Source organism: Mesoplodon densirostris, chromosome 12 (assembly GCF_025265405.1).
Source record: "Mesoplodon densirostris isolate mMesDen1 chromosome 12, mMesDen1 primary haplotype, whole genome shotgun sequence".
NCBI classification, from domain to species: Eukaryota; Metazoa; Chordata; class Mammalia; order Artiodactyla; family Ziphiidae; genus Mesoplodon; species Mesoplodon densirostris.
In genome coordinates, this window is record NC_082672.1 from 15231500 (window position 1) to 15253150 (window position 21651).

General features: G+C 38.5%; 1 protein-coding gene across 3 annotated transcripts; it reads right to left on the bottom strand.

Moving 5' to 3' along the window:
• Positions 1 to 6771: 6771 nt before the first annotated feature.
• ARMT1 (acidic residue methyltransferase 1) lies at positions 6772 to 21473 on the bottom strand. 3 transcript variants are annotated; one of them, XM_060115317.1, is made up of 5 exons: positions 21386 to 21455; positions 18939 to 19044; positions 17905 to 18149; positions 12540 to 12705; positions 6773 to 9210 (listed from the first exon to the last, which is right to left on the bottom strand). In XM_060115317.1, the coding sequence occupies exons 3-5, from the start codon at positions 17937 to 17939 to the stop codon at positions 8443 to 8445; spliced, it is 969 nt and encodes a 322-aa protein (XP_059971300.1). In that variant the 5' UTR covers positions 17940 to 18149; positions 18939 to 19044; positions 21386 to 21455; the 3' UTR covers positions 6773 to 8442. The 3 variants fall into 3 exon arrangements, with proteins under 3 accessions (XP_059971299.1, XP_059971300.1, XP_059971298.1); XM_060115315.1 differs by having other exon boundaries at positions 6776 to 9210; positions 21342 to 21473; XM_060115316.1 differs by lacking the exons at positions 18939 to 19044; positions 21386 to 21455 and adding an exon at positions 13575 to 13708 and having other exon boundaries at positions 6772 to 9210; positions 17905 to 17988.
• Positions 21474 to 21651: the final 178 nt, after the last annotated feature.

The following is a 21651-nucleotide window of genomic DNA, read 5'->3' on the forward strand; positions in this document are numbered from 1 at the left end:
AACACAACTGGATCATAAAATCATAGAGCTAAAAGCAAATTTATGGCTTATATAAAAAACATTAAGTAACAATAATAGAATGCCTAGCTAAAAATCACATAATTAATTAGTAACATAACTGGGACTGGAATTCAGATTCCTTGTCCACATTACCAACTCTGAACAAGAACCTCCCTCAGTAAAGGAAGGTAGCTGATGGGTCTCCTGTAAAATCATCATTATTAGGGTTTCAGCAGTCCAAATAACATTCCATTTGGGAACTAATGAGAAATGAAACAGAAATGTAGAATTAAGGTATAAGCTTACAGATTAATATAAAATTGTGCTTCATTTAATTTTAAACAACTTATGAGTAATGCTATCAAAGACCAGGCAAGAATTGGAAGAGTTTATTTGAACAGATTTTGGATTTCACCAGGATAGCAAAACAACTTTTATATCATCCCTTCGGTTGAAAAAACAAGCCAGTTCATTCTTGTTAAATCACTTCCATCTGGTCACAAGAATAATTTCCCTTCAAAATAACTACCCACTGGTTTTCAGCTGGTTGGTGGCCTGAAACATGAGAGGCTTTCTTTTCATTACTGGATTTGCTGATGTTCAGCTCTCTACACCAAAGTTCTTAGAGATTTCCTTTCTCAGCGTGGTGTTCAGCCTACTGTAAAATTCCATGAATTCATAAGTGCCCAAATGATACAAAATGTATGATACAGAAAAACAATCCCCATTCCCACCTAATCCCATTCTACATGACTATTTTAAAACATATAATTGACCTTTAGCTTTATGTCTTCTGCTGCTGAGATTTCAACATGTTAATAACTCATAATGTGGCTGACCATCCACATAATCTTATGGCTCAAATTTCCATTGACAGTAAGTATGTTTACTCATTTTTAAAAGGAACTTAAGTAAATGGCTACAAATTATGGGAAAGGCATAGTAACTTCAAATAAAAGCCATAACTTGACTTTTGGAGTCCAAGATATCAGAGTTTAAATTTTGTCTCTGCCATTGACTAGTTCAGTGGCCTTGTGCCCAGTTACTTGACATCACTGAGACTTGGTGCTCCTGTAGGAATAATGGAATAAAGATATTTGCCTCTGGGAGTTTTATGAAGATACCATGCCACATTATGCGTAAAGCGCTTAATACTGTGCCTGGAATATAGCACTCCATAATGGTATCTATTCTGTTATAATGTATCTATAATGTGCTTTCTATTCACGGATTGCCAATAATTATTATAAAAATTAAGAATATATGTAAAAGAAATTTTTTGAATTTTGCTTCTTGCTTTATACTTTAAATAGCTCTTTCTGATTTCTGATTTTTCAGATCTTTAAAATATTTTAAGAGTTCTAAATAGGAAAACATTCCTAATGATTTTTCATCTCTTTTTATTTTAAAACAAAAACTAACACAAACACACATGCACAAAAAGCCTTGTAATGATAAGATTAAAGACGACTCATTCTATGTGCACATGTGAAATCTTTTCCTTCTTTTAAGGACCCCTGGAAGAAATCAAGCTAGACAATAGAGGAATGATATTAACTGAAGCTTGAGATGGGAAGAAAAAATACAGGATGATGTATCTCTTCTTCACCTCAAAAACAAAACCATAAAAATAAATCAAATCATGGCTTTCACCAACTGTGAAAAAGAAAGAAAGAAAACTGAAAGAAAAGGAGAAAAATAAGAGCAGGTATTCTTAACTGTTTTTGTGCCATGAACTTCTCCAGGTAAAGCATCTATATTTTTGATGTAATGATGAAACAATAATTCAAGATAGTTGAAGTAACTGTAATATAATATGAAAAGACTTGTGATTTTTGCAGTTGACGCAAGTAGAGGTACTGCTAATACTGCTGAGGTTTATGGCCCATATTCAATATTAAAGGAAATACTACATTTCAATTAGAGATTAATGAAAATAAAGACGAAATTTTTTTCTCACCCAAGCTTACAGACCACCTCAGTTCTATCTGCTGAACCCCCTGGACCCCAGTTGCAGAATTTTTGCATTGGAGATATACCAAGCCCAATTTGTATCTTCCTAAATGTAAGATAGAATTGGAATATTAGTTCCTTTAAATTTTCTGAATCATGGTAAAAATTAACTTGCTGTGTTACAAGTAGCAAAACAAGGAAACAAGTACAGTTTTGCTTCTTTCCTTCAAGCAAAGTTTAAGTGAAATAACAAGCAATTATTTTTATTTTCTTACAAAGTTTTTTCTTGGGTGACTTTTCTACATTGCTAACAAAATTCTGTTTCTTTTTTCCACTTTTCCTGAATTTTATTGTCAAATTCACCTATTTTGATATACTTCTATGATAAACCACTGTAACATTGGGTCACAAACATTATATGTATACAGAAAATTTCAGCCAAGAAAGGAATGAGGACACAGTTTGGTTGTCATTGACCTTACTGTGTTTTACTAAATCCTTGCTCCAGCATAATGATTTTAAAGTTGAAACCACAAGAATGTGTGCAGTCAACAATTAATATTATACTCTGCCAGATTTTCTTGCTGAAATCGGCATACTAAATAGTACAGAAGAAAAATCCAGCCACTTCACCGCGCTAAGGGATCTCCCCCTTGTGCCTAAACTTTGTATTGAACTCAAGCAGGATTGAAAGTCATCAGCATGACATATATTATGAATTATTTTTTTCTTTTTGGCTGCGCAACAAATGGGATCTTAGTTCCCCGACCAGGGATGGAACCCGCGCCCCCTGCAGTGGCAGTGCAGCGTCTTAACCACTGGACTGCCAGGGAAGTCCCTGAATTTTTTTTTTTTTTTTAAGTAAGGCAAAAAGTGACTTTCCTTCTCATCTAAAGCAATTACTCAAGTTGAGAGTTTGGGGCTAAAAGCCTAATACAAGCACTATTCTAGGAGGACTAGAATAATTGGGTGGCTTCAAATAATTCTCCGTTACTAAAAGACTTGCAAAGCTTAATGGGTACTAGTTGCCTGAAGATGTTCATATCAGCTTCTTTTATAATAGCAAAGATTCTGAACAATCTACATAGCAAAACAAAATATGATCTAGCTATATGATGAAATGTTCGCAGCCATGAAAAGTCACATTTTTGAAGATTTAACAAATGGGAAACTGAGCACAATGTAATACTGAAGGGATAAAGCAGTATTCAAAGATGCATACATTTACGGAAAACTCCCAATTATATAACATGTATTTCTTTATTCATTTAACAAGCACCAACCGGTCTAATTGATCAGACTTTCAAGTAGACCCATTTCATCCTTCAGACTTCAATTTAAATAGCATCACATCAGGGGGTTAAGAAAATTATTTCAGGTGCTAGAATGTGTCACCTACCAATCAGTCATTCATTGAACACCTACTCTGTGCTCTACCTTGTGTGGGGAGCAAACACAAAGAAGTCAGTGGCTGCCCCCAAGAAATGTACAACTTATGGGAATCAAGATTTTAAAGTGCCTTCCCTAAGAACTGGTTTTCCTTTCTCCAAAATTCTGGAAGGTCTGAGAGCGAGGTGGATGTTAAATAAACTGAAAGGGGGAAACGTGACCCACCAAAGAAAAGCAGGAAGGTAGGAGGACCAGGTGAACGGTGGCCTCTGATTGGATGGCTCAGAGTACACTAACTCCACACCCAACAGTATCTGTACTTTACAAATGAAGGGAAAAGATCAGGGTTCATGGAATACTCAGGTGGCCGCTAGGGGGTGCCAGAATGCTGATATCTTTCAGCGTGACGCCCGTTTCCCTAGGGGAATCTGGGTTTGCGATTGAATGTAGTTCAAGTTGACCAGAAATAACTTCTTTTCCAGTAAAATTGTGAGAATGTGACCTAGGTCACGGAGTTAACAGGAGACCAGGCATTAGCAATCAAGTATTTATGAGTCCCAGATCATTATTAAGTCCCAGGTCATACTGTTATCCAAGGGGAAAAAAAATCTTCCATCCCTCCAGCCGGAACTAATTATAGCGAACTAGACAAAAATTACAAAAGTAAAGTGACAATAACAAAACCAATTAACCAAACTAAAACTTCAGAAGCTGGAAAACCACTTCAGAATTTTTTTTTTAATTTAAATAGTACAAACCTGGTTTTTGTTTTTTGTCTTAAAAATGTAAAAAATATGTCTAGGCATGGAGAAAGAAATACATCCAAATCTTAACAGGAGTATTGGAGGTAGTGGAATTACATCCTTATTATTTTTCTCATTTTTCCCTCTGCTTTATTCATTTTCTGTAATGTCAGGATATCATTTATCGCATACCATAAATGTCAGACACTGCATTAGCACTTTATCATGGTAGTAAGACACGCATGTGTAGAAGTGTTCAGAGTCTCCTAGACTCCCCACACCCAGTCCAGGGAAATAGGAGAGTAGAGGGGGGAAAGTTTTGTGGAGTTAGAGGCTCCAGAACAAGGCTCAGCGAGGGCTTGGGCGGAGGGAGCTGTTAGGAAAATGGGTGGGAGAGGAAATTTTAATAATTCTAACTCTGAACTGTGTTTTCAATTCACCCTAGGGTTTTCTTAAAATCTAAGAAAATGGTTTGAATTACGTTGGTATTGCCTCTTGCAGTGGGAATTTCTTTTATAGAAACATGACCTTGAGGTTGAACAACATGGGTTCTGGCTATTAAAAAGTTCAAAAGCATTACTGCATTTTATCAAACACCAAAATGCCACCTTGAGTTACAGAAAAAAGCTGGGTCATCTCAAGAAATCTTGTTCATTTGCTGTTTAATCAAAAAGTAACATAGGGGGCTTCCCTGGTGGCGCAGTGGTTGAGAGTCCGCCTGCCGATGCAGGGGACACGGGTTCGTGCCCCGGTCCGGGAAGGTCCCGCATGCCGCGGAGGCTGGGCCCGTGGGCCATGGCCACTGGGCCTGCGCGTCCAGAGCCTGCGCTCCGCAACGGGAGAGGCCACAACAGTGAGAGGCCCGCGTAACGCAAAAAAAAAAAAAAAAAAGTAACATAAATATAAACCGCCATCCTCCATCTAATTATTTACCTGCCCTCATCCACATTTTCATCATAATATACCTAAGATACTGGATCTCTGTCTTGCTAAAAAAGGGTTGCATGAAATTTATAGGCTGCTTTACCCAGGAGTTACTTCATACTTAAGCAAGTATGGTATTGTTAGCAGTTGAAACAATTGAAGATGCTATTTTAGGAAAGTTTCCCAAGATCCCTCAGCTCTTCAGTGGAAACTTCACCCCCAGCTGACTCCAGAGCCCCAGCTTCCCTCATCATGCTCCTCAGTACCTACACCAAACATAATATATAGGCCAAATCTGCTGGGGTAGAAACAGGTGGAGAAGCAGGAGAAGGTGACAGGCAGAGCCCTGTCCATTGGGTGTCTCCAGCCCTCATTTCAGAGGCCCTTAGGTGATGTTAAGAAGCAGTTCAAAAACCAGTGTTTTGCAACAAAAGAGAAACAAAAAACATAAAGAAGACTTCGTGAAAATGTAAAACTTTTGTGCTGCAAACAAAAAGACACCCCATAGAATGGGAGAAAATATTTGCAAATTATATATCTGATGAGACTTGTATGCAAAAGATATAAGAACTCTTACAATAAAAAATAAGTAAACATAAACTCTTGGGACTTCCCTGGCAGTCCAGTGGTTAAGACTCTGCGCTTCCAACACAGAGGGCAAGGGTTTGATCCCTGGTCGGAGAACTAAGATCCCACATGACGTGAGGCAACATGGCCAAAAATAAAAATAACATAATTTTAAAAATTAAAACTCTTACAATAAAAGATAATCTAATTTTTAAATGGAGAAAAGAATTGAAGACACTTCTCCGAAAATATACAAATGACCGATAAACACATGAAAACATGTTCAACATCAGGGAAATACAAATTGAAACCACAATGAGATACTGCTTCTCACCCAGCAGCATGGCTATAATGAAAAACACAGACAATAACAAGTGCTGACAAGGATGTAGAATTGGAGCCCTCATGCGGAATGTAAAACACTGCAAACACTTTGGGAGTCTGGCAGTTGCTCAAAATGTTAAACATAACTGCCACAGGATCTAGCACTTTTACACCTAGGTACATACCCAAGAGAACTGAAAACACACATACATACAACCACGTGTACATGAATGTCCATAGCAGCATTATTCATAATAGTCAGAAAGTGGAAACATACCAAGTGTCCATTCACTCATGAATGGATAAATATGGTAGACCCATATATGGTATATCCATACAATGGAATATTATTCAGGCAAAAAAAAGGAATGAAGTACTGATACATCTTACAACTGATGAATCTTAAAAAGAAGCCAGTCACAAAAGACTACATATTTTATATTCTATTTATATATGAAATGTCCAGAACAGCTAAACCCATAGACGGAAAACAGATTACTAGTTGCCAAGTGCTGAGGAGAGACTGCCAATGGGTGCAGGGTTTCTTTTAGAGAGAGTAAAACTTTCTGAAATTAGACTGTGGTCATGGGGGCACAACTCTGTGAACATACTGTACTAAAATACTGTACACTTTAAATGGATGAATTGTGTGTGAATTTTATCTCAAGAATGCTGGTTAAGGGCTTCCCTTGTGGTGCAGTGGTTGAGAATCCACCTGACAATGCAGGAGACGTGGGTTCAAGCCCTGGTCCGGGAAGATCCCACATCCCATGGAGCAACTAAACCCGCGAGCCACAACTACTGAGCCCGTGAGCCACAACTACTGAGCCTGCATGCCTAGAGCCCATGCTCCACAACGAGAAGCCACCACAATGAGAAGCCCGCGCACCGCAAGGAAGAGTAGCCTCTGCTCGCCGCAACTAGAGAAAGCCCACGTGCAGCAACGAAGACCCAAAAGCAGCCAAAAATAAATAGATAAAAAATAAAAATTATAAAAAAAATCAACTGGTGAAACTCCAAGAGGCCCCTCTCTCCTGCTAAATAAGCATTTTTTTAAATGCCGTCTTGACTTCCTCTTCCATGGTGCCATCTTCTTGCTTGCTCTAGAGTTTGCTTCCTTGCTCTCTTTCTTGTAGGAGAGGGTGAACTACTTCCTCATAATCTCATGTTCTTAATAAAACATGAACACAGAAAAAAATCCCATGCTTTGGAAAAAAGTAATGTATTATACCATAGCTCCTGCTGTGGCTGTGAAATCAATACAAATATACAATTGTGTTCTAATTTATGGCAAGTGTCTACAAGTAATTCTCATGTCTCAGTATTTTAGTAACAATGTTTAAAACAGGAACACATGTAGATAAGGAAATGAGTAAATTCAAAATGTGCAGCTTTATATAAACATTTTACCAAAACAATTTTAAGCACTTAGCAAGGGCACAGACTATCACTTCATTTAAGTGACATAATTTAACAACTGCTTGGACAACATCTATAATATACATTATGAGTTTCTTCATCATAAAGACTTCATTTTTAATCTTCCCTTCTTGACCTTCCCCCACTGGAAGATAAAACCAGTGAGATTTTCAGTACAATTTACAATTCATTTTATTATTCTGGTGCAAGAAAACGTTCCCAGGTTTATTTCCAATTTCAGTTTCAAAACAAACTGACCTGAAACTTAGTCTTTAATAGCTGTGATCACCAATAAATGTGTAAGATTATAAAAGGTGAATTAACTCATTGGTAGTACAAAGTCAATGCAGAAGAATCTTCCCTACCTAAAGCAGTTTTTTTAAACTGTAGAGCAATCCCATTCATTTAAAACACTTACGTGTTAAAATAATATACTTCAGCTGATTATGGACATCACAAATAGAATGTAAAAGATATTACATTTCTTCAAGTACTATTTGTTTCATTCTGTTCAATTTTGTGTTTCTTACCATCCATTCTACAGGTCAATCAAAATACAAATGCGTGCAAATAATACAGGTTATTGAAATGAAATAAAAGTCAAAGAGAACAAAATTAAGAATTAACTTACGAGGTAAGTTTTACTTTCGTGTGTTCAGATATCACAGTTGTTAAGAAATGCCTCTCTTTACAAAGCATATTTAACATGTACATATATTATATCTTCACTGAGCCCTTATCTCTAGAGCCCAAAATCAAGTTGAGTAAAATTCCATGCCTCCTAGAACATTAAATACCATGCAGCATAGTATTTTTTAAAATGTTAACTTTTAAAGCAGAATTCACTTATATTTCTGCCCAATTAAAAATAAGTTCATTAAAACCACTTGAAATGATGCATTTAACTTGAAATAAGTTACTAAAATTCCAACATAAATGTAACTATCTGTAACCAGTGTAATCCACCTATCCCCAAAACAATGTAGTGGGGCAAAATGTTCAAAGGAGAAAGCCATCAGCGTGTGTGTAAAAGAGCACTGAGAAGCCAAGCTTCCCAGAGCTTTTCTGGGGATGAAAAGTGACTGTCAGATCTTTCTACCCAACTGAGAGTTCCTACACCAAGTCAAAGTGGACCATCAAACTGAAATATTCCGTATTTCCCAATGGTCAACCAGTTGGGCACAGAAGCTGTGAGTTGTTCACCTTGCCCAGGCTGCAGACCAACCTGAACTTCAGCTTTTAATGTTCTTATACTGCAGACAGGTGCAGGGTGGAAGCCATTCAAAGCCTCATGAAATGGAGTGGTAAATTCCCATCTTCTGTCCCCCGTCAACTTCCTGTAATTCAAATCACCCTTAAATAAAATTAAATGTGCCTTTTGTAGTGTAGCATATAAGTCAGGAGCGACTTGAGGCATTGCACTGAATTCATGAGGTAGAGTCCAAAACACGTGATCGAGGTAAACCCATCTGCCCATTTTAATATGGTTTTCCCAGTCAACCCCACATTTGGACACCCACTTATGATTAGAATGTTTTAGTTGTGCGATTATCCAGTTAAAATCATGTAGAGTAGTATCAGAAACAAACCATGGAATCGTTTTCCCATAAAAATGGATCTCAGTAGCCAGTTTAGAGGACAACAGTAAGTCAGCTAATACTAAATCTGTAACAAGTTCAAACCCAGAATTATCCAGAACAATATCCACTCGAGTAATAGATGCTTTTTCTCTTTTTTTTTTGCAGTTGCTAAGCAATGACCAAAGATGTTCCATGTCATTCACTAAAATGAAAGGTGTTAGGTCTTCCAAAGAATTTATTAAATTGGTCTTCTGAGAAATAGTTTTCCCACCTGATAGAGACAGATCACACTTATTTCCCCACAGTGAAATCTGAAAAAGAAAAAGCACAAAACATTTACCTTTCTTTTGAATAACCAACAAAAACTCTATTACGTAGGATGTAATGGGAGGTAGGGTTGCTAAAAGTATTCATAAAATTCTTAATATAAAATGTCCACCCAATCTACATTTTCTCTAAGTATACTGTATAAAAAAGGTAAAGCAGTTATAAAGCAGAAACTAATACAAAATAAATAAATAAATAAATAAATAAAAGGTAAAGCAATGAAACTTTAGCCAGTATGCAATGAACTTAAGAAAAAAAACAGTTTGAATGATTTTAGCACTCACATCGTTTAATCAGAGTGAAAGTTTTTGCATCTTGCAGATATTATTAGAACATGATCAGATGCTGTAAAATGAGGCTACAAAGTTTACTTTATAAGCCAGAGTCAAGAGAAAATAAAAATTCCCCCATCCTTAGGACCTGGCAACTTTTCTTGCATTTAGTTCTCTCACGTGTAAAATAAAGAAATTGAACACGGTGATAGCTAAAGATTCTTCCAACTCTAATAATCTATTATTCCACTTTGAAATACTCAAGTTTATTTTGTAGGAAATGGTATGTAGCCCCATTTTTTTAAGCTCTAACTAAAATTACATGTTTAGAACTGTAGGCTCTAGAATCAGACAGACCTGGGTTCAAATCCTAGCATCTCCAATAAACAACCACTGCTAAATTAAGCTCTAAGGCTCAAATTCTACAACTGAAAAATGAGATGATAATAGCACTTAGCTCGTAGAGTTATTCTGAGTATTTGACATAATGCATGTAAGTAAGGTACCCAAAAGCTGGCATACAGAAGTATTCAATAAATATTAGCCCAAACAGGCTCTAGTATTCTGTGATTCAAAATAAGAGGAAAGCGCATGTTCCAACCAAGAATATTATTTTAAAAAGAAAGACAACTCAAGCGTCCAAATGTGATGAAGAAGCACACAACGGCACACATGACGTCACTCTCCAGCTGAGGTCAGGGTCTCTGTTGGCCTACGGCACATTTCCTTCAGATCATCTTCCGGTTTGTAATTCTGTATTTATTTGTGCCATTATTTGTTTATATTCCTTCAGGATTACAAGTTCAATGACAACAAGGACTAGTCTGTTTTCCTCACCACCACATGCCCGGCATCTAGAACAGTGTTTGATGAAGTTGACACTGAAATATTCGTGTGAACAGCGGTGGAGTGCTGTGGCTTTTAAAAACATCAATAATTCCCTGGAAACTAAGACACCTTCAGGCTTCCTGTAGGAAGGTAACCTGCTGGTCATTGTGAGCACTAATGGGGACAACTTTGGCTTCCTTTACGTGGGAGAAGAGTGGCAGTTTGGGGTAGCTGGCTGAACTAGATGACAGAAGACAGATCAGTACACTTTCTGCTTCACAATTTATTCTACTTACGGGACAAAGAACATATTCAAAGAAGATTACTTCCCAAAAGAATGGGCTGGCTAGGGGCAGCGAGTGACATGCTGATTTTTTTTTTCTTTTCTTTTCTAATTCTAAGCTAAGTATAATAGTGAGAGGGGGAAATAATACTCCGGTTTATTAGTTAACAGAACCATGACCACTTTTCTTCCAAACTCAAAATATGCCTTTCCTGCTTCACCATTCAGCTTACTCTGCTCGCCCTCAAAGTTTCATCAGGGCTTCATCACATCCCACAACTATCAGCACATTCGGTAGCCTCTACTTTCAAGGTATATCCAGAATCTGGTGACATTTACCATCTCTGATGCTACCAACTTGGTCCAGTCTGCCCTCACCTGAGTCACTGTCGTAACAAATCTCCCCACTTCCACCCTTGTGCCTTCGGTCTGTCCTCGGAAGTAATCCTTGAAATAAGTCATTTAATGTTACTCCTCTGGGCTTCCCTGGTGGTGCAGTGGTTGAGAATCCATCCACCTGCCAATGCAGGGGACACGGGTTCGAGCCCTGGTCTGGGAAGATCCCACATGCTGCGCAGCAATTAAGCCCGTGCGCCACAACTACTGAGCCTGGGCTCTAGAGCCCGCGAGCCACAACTACTGAAGCCCGTGTGCCACAACTACCGAGCCTGCACTCTCCAGCCTGCGTGCTGCAACTACTGAAGCCCGCGCGCCTAGAGCCTGTGCTCCGCAAGAAGACAAGCCACCGTGGTGAGAAGCCCGCGCACCGCAACGAAGAGTAGCCCCCGCTCGCTGCAACTAGAGAAAGCCCGATCACAGCGAGTAAGACCCAACGCAGCCAAAAGTAAAGAAATAAAATAAATAAATAAATTTTTAAAAAGTTACTCTTCTGAGCAAAACCCTCTAACAGCTTCCCGCTTCATTGTGAGTAAAAACCAAAGTCCTCGCCTTTGCTCCGGAGGTAGCCTGGCTTCTGTGCAGCCGTGGCCCGCGGGCCCTCTCACCTCTGCGCCCGATTCCCTGAGGCTCCCCGCTCAGGGCTCCGCAGGAAGCTCCACCCAGACGTGAGGCGATCCCCTCCTTCACCTGCCTCGGGGCCCGCCCCCCTCCTTAGCAGGCCCTTCCCTGGGGGCCAGGCTTAAAACTGCAGCTCCGCACCCCTCCCCCACCACTCCAGGTCCCCCTTCCCCGCTTTATTTCTCTTCCGAGCACTTTCAAACATCTCTTGCTGGAAATGTTTCGAACGTCTTCCAGGAAGTGAGGGCTGGGGAAACTGCTGTGTAAAACCACATACTTTCAAATAGTTCTGATTATAATGACATATTTTAAATTTTAGGATGTTTTGAATGAGAATTCAAAACTAAACTTAAGACAAGATAGATGAAGTGTAATAAAACCATATGAAATAGGCCATGGGCCACCCGACTGTTTTCACCTGCTGATGACAACTGCACAACAGCTGAGCTGCACTCTGTGCCCAACACTTACAGGAACGAAGCTAGTTTAATTCTCAGGTCAAAGTATGAGGCACATAGCACCACCCTCACTTAACCGATGAGGAAACTGAAGCTCAGAAACACCAAGTACCTTGCTTCAGGTCCAAACACAAGTAAGTGACACGGCCAACATTCAAAGCCAAGTCAGGCAAGGCCGATCAGATGACTGTGAACTTCAGTATCAAGAATGACAGAGCTATGAAGCCAGATGACTCCTGTGCCACTAAAACCTCCAGTGGGAGTCGAAGAAACTTCAAAACCCCTTTTCAGAGATTAAATGGATTTTCATCTCTTGAATAGATAATTATTAGAATGATAAAAAATGATCACTGATAACTTAAATGACAATATATAAACATGCTTTGCTGTTAAACGTGTACCAGTTTATTTTTCAACTATTTAAATAAACTCAGGAGATTAATTATTACATTTACCTGAAGAACTTTAAAAAACTCATTTTTCAGCTGATTTTCATCTAGGTCTTCAATAGTTTTCATCAACTTTTGCAGGTGAGTACATAAAGCAATGATAGATTCCTGAGACTCAAAGAAATTTTGGTCTTTTAATTCTTTAAATATGTCAAAGTCATCGATTGGTGGACTAAAGTAGGAAAAAAGCATAAGGGAAACATTTATATAACTGTACCTTTTTTTTTTTAACATTTGGGTAATTGCAGTTTATTAAAGGAAAGACAATAGTAGCATCCCATCTAAAAAATTACTGGTAATTTTTACTAGGTATAACATACATCAAGTTACACAAAAATAATAATCAAATTACACAAATCAAATTAAACAAATTATGCAAAAATAAATCCCCACACTCATTTTAACTAATTGTCAAATGTTCCTTAATCAAATATTTTACTGGAAGCATTAAATAATTATAGGGACTGTATCTATAATTACTTACCCAGTGGGTTTTCAGGGCAAAAGGAGAAAAAGAAACAAAATTTCAAGACAATTGCTTTAGTTCAACATTCTTTTGGGTGCTCAGGGTGGCCAGGTTCCAAGTAACAAACATATACACAGAATAGTTGAATACAATGTAGTGATTACTAATAGAGCAAAATACAGATTATGGGAACCCAATGACTAGTTGAGATAGATCAGGCAATATTAATGTAAATTTTATTATAATGACAAATTTTGATCATTTATGTGTAGATTTTTAATTTTTTAGCAACTTTTACTCCCAAGTTGACTTTGACCAATGGTGATGTATGTGCCATGGCTACATCTTCACGTCGTCCAATGAGAGATCAAATAATATTAATACTGGCCTAAGAAAAACATAACTCAGAAGACAGAAATACTAACATAAAAGACTTTACAGAATCAAATGTCAACGATAGTCACATCATCTGTTCTTCAAAATTAGCTACTTTTTCCATGGGTCTTCTACCTTAGGGTAAAAAGGCAATATGGCTGATGCAATGGGATTGATTAAAATCAAAACCAAAAACATACCAGAATTTACACATCCAAATGATGGCTGCCTCCCTTCTCAGTCAGTCACCTTGGGAAGCTACACCCTTAGTCCAAGAATGTTGCCATTGCTCAAAGCACTTTTGGAATTCCTCTCTGGGGATTTTCTTCAGAACCTGTGGCACATTATTAAACGTCCTGTCAGTGACAGTATACCTTCATCCTTTGGAGTTTAATTTGTTTTGGGAAACAGCCAAAAGTCACTCAGAGCAATTTCAGTAGAATGAGGCATGTAAATCAAATGGAATAAAATATTTTTGATCAAAAATGAGGAGTGACTAAAAAATAAGGAGCCTAATCTTTTTTTGAGGTTTGTAAACTGGCTCTGAAAGAAGTTCCAAAGAATTAAAAGACGTTTTTAGCAATGGCAGCATTGCTGAAGTGAATCAGTCTCTCGAGGTGACGTAAAAGGACCAAAATTATTTGGGTGCATGGGTTCAACTACAGGGGTCAGCAGACTGCAGCTTGCAGACCCCCTCTGGCCCACCACCTGTTCTGTATGATCTGCAAGCTCAGAACGGTTTGCACATTCTTGAAGAGTTGAAAAAAATTAAAAAAGAAGATTTTGTGACACATGAAATTCAAATTTCAGGGTCTATAACTGATGTTCTATTGGAACACAGCCATGCTCATTTACATACCGCCTATAGCTGCTTTGGCACCACTAGAGCTGAGTAGCTGCAACAAAGACCATGTGTCTTCCAAAGCCTAAAAGACTGACTATCTGGCCCTTCACAGAAAAAGTTTCTGGACCCTTGTTCTAGTGCTTTATTAACAAATCCTTCATTAATTTAAAGTCACACCTCATGTTAAGAATGAGACTTGGTTCTTATATTTAAGAGAGCAAACGCACATAGCTATAAATGATTTCAGATTTTAAAACGTTTGTTATTTTAGAATCTACTATAGCTGTATATGTGTACACAATGACCCAGGGGTTCTCTCCTAGGTATATACGCAACAGAAACACACACGTATGTTCACCAAGAATATGTGTTCGAGTATTTGTAGCAGCACTCTTCATAATAACCCCAAACTGGAAACTACTCAAATATCCATCAACAATAGAACAGGTCAACAGATTGTCATGTATTCATATCATGCAATACTATACAGCAATGAAAACTAACGGTTTACCATTATATGCAACAGTATGGATAAGTCTCACCAATGTAATGCTAAGTAAAAGAAACCAGACACCGAACTACTTCCATAAAATTTCATTTAAATGAAGTTTAAAAACAGGCAAAACTAATGCAGGTCAGGATAGTGGTTACCCTTAAGGGGCAGTGATGGTGGTGACTAGAAGTGGATCCAAAGGGGCCTAAATTCTGCCTCTTGATCCAGCCTCTGGGGACACAGCATGTTCTGGTAAAGACTGCTGAACACTTAAGACATGTGCACTGTTCTTCATGTATATCACACTTTAATAAAAGCTTAAAAATGTCTGCCATTTTCTCCGTACTTTCATCTTTCAATATCCGAAGTATATTTACTTAATATATTTAAATTTTATATATGGCTAAAACTTTGAATCTTAATTTAGATTTGCAGATTATTCAACCATTTAACTCTAAAAAAACCCAAAATATACATCTTGACAAAGAAAATTAGAAGTATGTTTCAGTGTAAGGGGCAAAATCAACAGAAACATATCTTAAAGCTAATGTGTGCTTTGGGATCCTGCAAAAGTTAGGAAGACCATTCTTTGGTCACTCTGGAGGGGTCACTGACACAGGATAGGAATTCTTCCTATAAGAGCCCTAACAAATTGGACACTTAAAAACTACTTCAGGGGTAGTGATAAATTAGGAGTATGGGATTAACAGATACAAACTACTGTACATAAAATAGATAAGCAACAAGGATTTACTACATAGCACAAAGAACTATATTCAGTATCTTGTAATAACCTATAATGGAAAATAATCTAAAATATATATACACACACATATATATTTATCTGAATCACTTTGCTGTACACCTGAAACTAACACAATATTGTAAATCACTGTACTTCAATTAAAACAAACAAACTACTTCAGTGCTAGTTCCGCTGTAGGACAGCATTTCTTTGCACTGACCTGACACCTGAGTATGGTACAGTATCAGACAAATCCTCAGACCTTCAAATATCTGCCACAGAGATCACCTTAGGAGAGTTCCACATGCATGGCTGACTAATACTCCCATTCCTGGAACTTAAAGCTGAATTTTGCCTCTACCCTTTTTATCAAGCTATTCTTGGCCCAATGGGTGGAGCAGCACAGGCTGGGCAGAGTCTCCCTGGGGCCTGGAAAGAAAAACTGATATGCAGGCCCCACCACAGACAAATTAAATAGTCAGGATTTAATGTAACAATTTCCAAATCTATATGTTTAAAAACAAAACAAAAAACTTCTCCCCAACTGGGTGACAAATGTGCAGCCAGGTTTGTAAGCTCCTGCTTTAGAGTTTTCATTCTCTGAACCTGATCCGCCTCTAAAATCAAACTCAGAAACAGCATTCCTTTTACCTTTCTAACTTCCAAACTCCACTAAGTCTGTTCAGGGTGCCACTCAGCGTTTCAGCACTTCAGCAGCTTTGTCTAATACCATGGATATTTTCCAAAGTTATGAAACCATCACCCAGAATGTCAGACTAACCTTAGTCCTGGAAAGATATCCAAATGTACTACTTGTTTGAGGAAGGCTCTAATCCAATTTACACAGACCTGGCTCTACCATTTACTAACCATGCAGCCCTGGGCAAGTTACTAATCTCTGTGAGCCTCAGTTTCCTCCACTGTAAAATGGAAATCATAATACCTATACTTCACTGGGCTGCAAAGTAACTAGAACGGAGCTGGTGTTCAATATATGACAGCACCTAGTGTTTGCTATAGTCTTTTGCTTGGATCTGTGAGCCAGAAAATGTGCTATCTTTTTAACATTATATTCTGCTTTTAGAGCACAAGACCTAAAACATAGTTATTCAGCAAATACAAAAACTTCTGACTTTAAAATAATTTATAAAGATGATAAAATAATTTATAAAGATGAAGACAGAAAAAAAATAGTGAATAGACTCAAATTTACGCATGTTCCCCAAAGTCATCTTTTTTGTTGTTGTCGTTGTTTGCGGTACGCGGGCCTCTCACTGTTGTGGCCTCTCCCGTTGCAGAGCACAGACTCCGGACACGCAGGCTCAGCGGCCACGGCTCACGGGCCCAGCCGCTCTGTGGCATGTGGGATCTTCCCGGACCGGGGCACCAACCCGTGTCCCCTGCATCGGCAGGCAGACTCTCAACCACTGCGCCACCAGGGAAGCCTCAAAGTCATCTTTTTATTTTAATAGTAGTGCTGGTTTAATCAATTGTTTTCAATTATTCTATGCTATGTTTAGAAACAGATACCAAAGGATTCCTCTTATTCAGCAAACCTGTATTTCTGTAACCTGTGAGCTAAAAGAATTATCCATATTACACTTTCTTCTGCTCTACAGGTCAGTTCTCTGTCAGAATTTTCCTAGGAAAAATTAAATTAGTATAAACAAACCTATAAAAATTTATGTGGAGGACTTCCCTGGTGGTCCAGTGGTAAAGAATTTGCTTTCCAATGCAGGGGATGCAGGTTCGATCCCTGGTCAGGGAACTAAGATCCCACATGCCGTGGGGCAACTAAGCCCGTGTGCCCCAACTACTAATCTCACCCACTCTGGAGCCCGTGCGCCACAACTAGAGAAGAGAAAACACGCACGCCACAACTAGAGAGAAGTCCACGCACCACAACGAAGATCCTGTGTGCCGCAACTAAGACCCGACGTGGACAAAAAAAACAAACAAATTAATTAATTTAAGAAAATTATTTTTTTCTAATCTAGCTGTTAAAAAAAGAGCTAAAAATTAAGATGGTGCGTAAAACAATGTAGTGACTCACCAACTAATTCTGACATATTATCTATTTTTATAAACAAAACATGCTTACTTTGTCCTGTCTTGATCTTTTATATAAATAATTATTTCAAATTAACGTTTTTTGCTCAATAAGTACATTTTGTTTTACTCTACAAATAAGTAAGTTTTTATAAAGATTTTTATATCTGAATATCCTATTCAGATATTCAACCTTAGGTCTATTCTGGGCAAGTGGATTATAATTGCCAAGAATGTATTATAGCAATAACATTCGCAGAAATTTCCAGTAGTGCCATTAATATCTGTTGAACTGAATACAGGCTTCTACTGGTTTTTATTTTAAAACTTACTATTTTATAATTTCTAAAAAAGCACAAATTATCTAAAACATTTGTTATTTGATGGCTATATACTTACCTTTGGATAATTGCTTCATGAATTCTACGATACATGTAGCATTCTACAAACAACCACGGTGAGAGAAACCACCTTGGTTTTCCATTACTTTCATTTAAAAGGCTCTGTTGATATTCTAGGTACTGATTCCATAGGTCAGTATCAACAAAATTCTCAACCAAAGGAACAATTGGTTTATCTGTTTGCAATTCATTCCGTAATTTAGAAAGAAGAGAAATTGCTTTCTTTTCAGCTTCCAGGCCTTTCTGCAGAAATACAGGGGGAAGAAAACACACACACACACACACATGAATAGTTTACATGTAATTAATTTATATATAAGTATTTCATCTACAAATATAAGTGTATATGTACACACATATATACATAATTCCTCTAGGGCAGCAAATTTTTATGTATCTAAATTTAAGAAGGAAAAAACTAATACATTTCAAAACTACATTTTATGTCTTTCAAAAACTATTATAGGGCTTCCCTGGGGGCACAGTGGTTGAGAATCTGCCTGCCAATGCAGGGGACACAGGTTCGAGCCCTGGTCTGGGAAGATCCCACATGCCGCGGAGCAACTAGGCCCGTGAGCCACAACTACTGAGCCTGCGCGTCTGAAGCCGGTGCTCCGCAACAAGAGAGGCCGCAATAGTGAGAGGCCCGCGCACCGTGATGAAGAGTGGCCCCCGCTTGCCACAACTGGAGAAAGCCCTCACACAGAAACGAAGACCCAACACAGCCATAAATAAATAAATAAATAAATAAATAAATAAATAAATAAATAAATAAATAAATAAATAAATAAATAAATAAATAAATAAAATGAATAAACATTTAAATTTAGAATTCTTAAGTTGAAAAATCAAAGAACAACACAGATCTCATATCAACATTATGTTGCCTTATCTAGCCTGCCTTTTTTTTTTAAGTTTCGCCATATGAACTTATCTCCAGGTGGAATGACCATTACCACAGCGGGAAAACTGTTTATTGTGTTTCTATTAGAGTTAACCAAAAAAGAATTAATGTTAAAACACAATTCTTACCTCTCCATGTTTCTCGAAAAATTCACTTTTATGTCGATGCAATGTATCAATAGCCTTAGTTAAGATCTGTGGTAATCTGTCTTTAACTGTAAGATATGCAAATGACCTAGAAAAGAGTCATATACACAGTATATTACTTAGTAGCATTAACACTAGAAGGCTGGTCATCTTTCAGTTTCTGGAACACCTCATTTAAATTCAAATTCCTTCTCATACAAGCCCTGTAAAGTAAACCAGCATTGCCCAACTCCTACAGTAACACAGGAAAATCTGAAAACCTCTCTGGTATATCGTAAAAGCTAAGCACTCTTTGTGCCTCAAATTCCAGGCTCTACCCGGGAGTCCACTTAATCTTTCTTATCTTTCTCATTGTATTCCTTTTATTTTCCTTAATCAGAAACTAGTTTAACAATGTGATAGGACAGAAAAAGAGTCATCCTAAAAATCAAACAGGCTTTCCTCCTAGGTCTATTACTTACTAAGCGACTTCTACCTAGAAAGATGAATGAGGCAATGGATGTAAAACTGCCTGAAAGACTTTACTGGGCTAGAAAAATATAATGAAAGATATTTATGAACCTGCTTCTCTTTGTCTATACTCTTAGCCAGCTTAATTCTTTTCTAAGGTTTTTCTTGCTGCCTTCTTTACCTGCCTAATAACTCCTTCCATCCTCTCAGCCCCTAAACAAAATTAAGGCATATTACCATCTTGCTCTCCCAACCAGAAAATTAGAGGTTTTCAAAAAGTGTCAAAGAACAAAGAAAGCTGAAGAGGAACAAAACTTGAGTATACCTGAATCAAAAATTAAAGATATTCTTGACTTTAGACATGCAAAAATCAAGGGTTACAGATTATCACTGTATGTTTTCTTTAAGGACATACATGACTCGGTTAGAAAAAAGACTTTAGTACTGTGCAGTTTTTAGACAGAAAGCACAAAACTTAACTGATCAGTTCATGTATATCTTCAGATCACCAGAGACAAAGTAAAAATGAAGAAAGTTGGAACACTTCTGCCCAAATCTCTTATTCTAACTTTAATGTGGGATCATCACACTTCTAAAAACTCAAAGACCTTATTGCAATTTTTAAAAATAGGGTTATATACCCTGAGTATTTTTTCAGGAGGCTTCCTCAAATGTTAACCATAAAACAAAAAAATAGCAAAAAAATAGGAAAAGTGTTTTCTGATTCTGTGGTGTTTTACAGTGAGTAGGCTTTAATATGCATAGTAACTGCTCTGATCAGAACTTAACTTTTAACAATTACTACTAATTCTTTGGGAGAAGAGAAAGAATATTAAATCAACTGACACTTGAATTTTCCAAGGCAGCAGATACGAAAAGTGACAGTCCTTTGAGATTTTACTTAACTGGAAAATTATTCTGTTTTTCCAGCTACTAAATTTCCTCAGAGGCTTCCATCTCTAAGGGTAAGGTCTCAGGTCTAGGACTTGGGTGAGAGCAGAGATGCCTAGGACTCAAACTTTAAGGACGCAGACACTCCCTATATTTGCCTGAAGGTGAGTACATGCTTAAATTCTGGGACATTGGCCTCTCTGTCCTCAATCTATTGCCGGTACGGTCAATTTCTTCCAAGTGCTCTTGTGTTTTGCCATCTTTTGCAGTAAGGACATATTTCAAATATAGATTGGGCCTCTCAATTTATACAGAGATATAATAATTTTATAGAATCTATAACATGACGCCTAAAACGCAAGAAGGTACAGGCACTTTTTATAGTGGGATTATGAATTAATCCGGTCAGCAATAGGAAGAAACACATTTCTCGATAGATCTCAGACCCCTAACTTTTGCAGACAACTTTAACCCCCCCAAAGCAGGTTTATTAATTAAAATATGAATTAAAGCCATGCGCTGCAACACTCTGAAAGGAGGCATACACTCTCAAGACAGTCATGCGTAAATTAAAAAACCCAAAACCAAACCAAACAAAACAAAACAAAACAGTATCGAACCACTTGAAAGACGCGTTCACTGATTCACATTAATAGAAGGCTATATCAAAACCCCTGAACCACCACTGTAGAGAGAGGTGGGGGTAAGCGGAGATTTTCGGTCGGGGTTCGCAGTCCGTTCCCGTGTAGGCAGGGAAGAAGCCACGAATCAGCGCAAGGAAGAAGCTGCAAAGCCGATCCGAGCCTGGAGCCCGGAGAGCAGCCGCCTAGCCCTCGCCTCCCCGCGAGCCGTTAGGAACCGAGGCACCGCCACCGGGAAGCGGAGCCCGGACAGGGGGATGGAACTCGCTGGCGGCGAGGAGCAAGCGCCTCCGGCCCGCCGCTGCTTCCCCGCTGGTACCCACAGGTTCCCGACGAGGCCCAGCTCTCCGCAAAAGTGGGGAGGAGGAAAAGGAGCGGAGCGGGCGAGGAAAGCGACACGAACCCTACATCCCGTGCTGAGAGAGACACCGGAGGCCCAGCCATCACCTTCCGCGATCCCCACGCCAACGCTCGGGTTTCACCCGCCGCAGGAAGGGAGGCGGTGCAGGCGCGGGGGAGGAGCTGAGAAAGGGAGGGATGTGGATTTAAAAAATGCTTTTGAATGAAGAAACTTTATTTGGTGCCCGTAGAAACGAAAAACAATGGCCGAGGACGCGGAGATCTTCCGGTGACGAAGGCGGGGACAGCAGAGGGCAACGAGAGAAGCGGAATAAGGAAGCAGGCGGAAGGCGGAAGCAACCAGGGACCGGGAC

Excerpts from the sequence above, each read along its gene's own strand:
- ARMT1 (XM_060115315.1), bottom strand. The coding sequence starts at position 21,382 with ATGGCTGGGCCTCCGGTGTCTCTCTCAGCACGGGATGTAGG. Across the intron at positions 12,706-17,904 it reads CATGAAGCAATTATCCAAAG|TCCACCAATCGATGACTTTG; the intron begins GTAAGTATATAG and ends TTCCTACTTTAG. Across the intron at positions 9,211-12,539 it reads AGTTTTTTAAAGTTCTTCAG|ATTTCACTGTGGGGAAATAA; the intron begins GTAAATGTAATA and ends TTTCTTTTTCAG.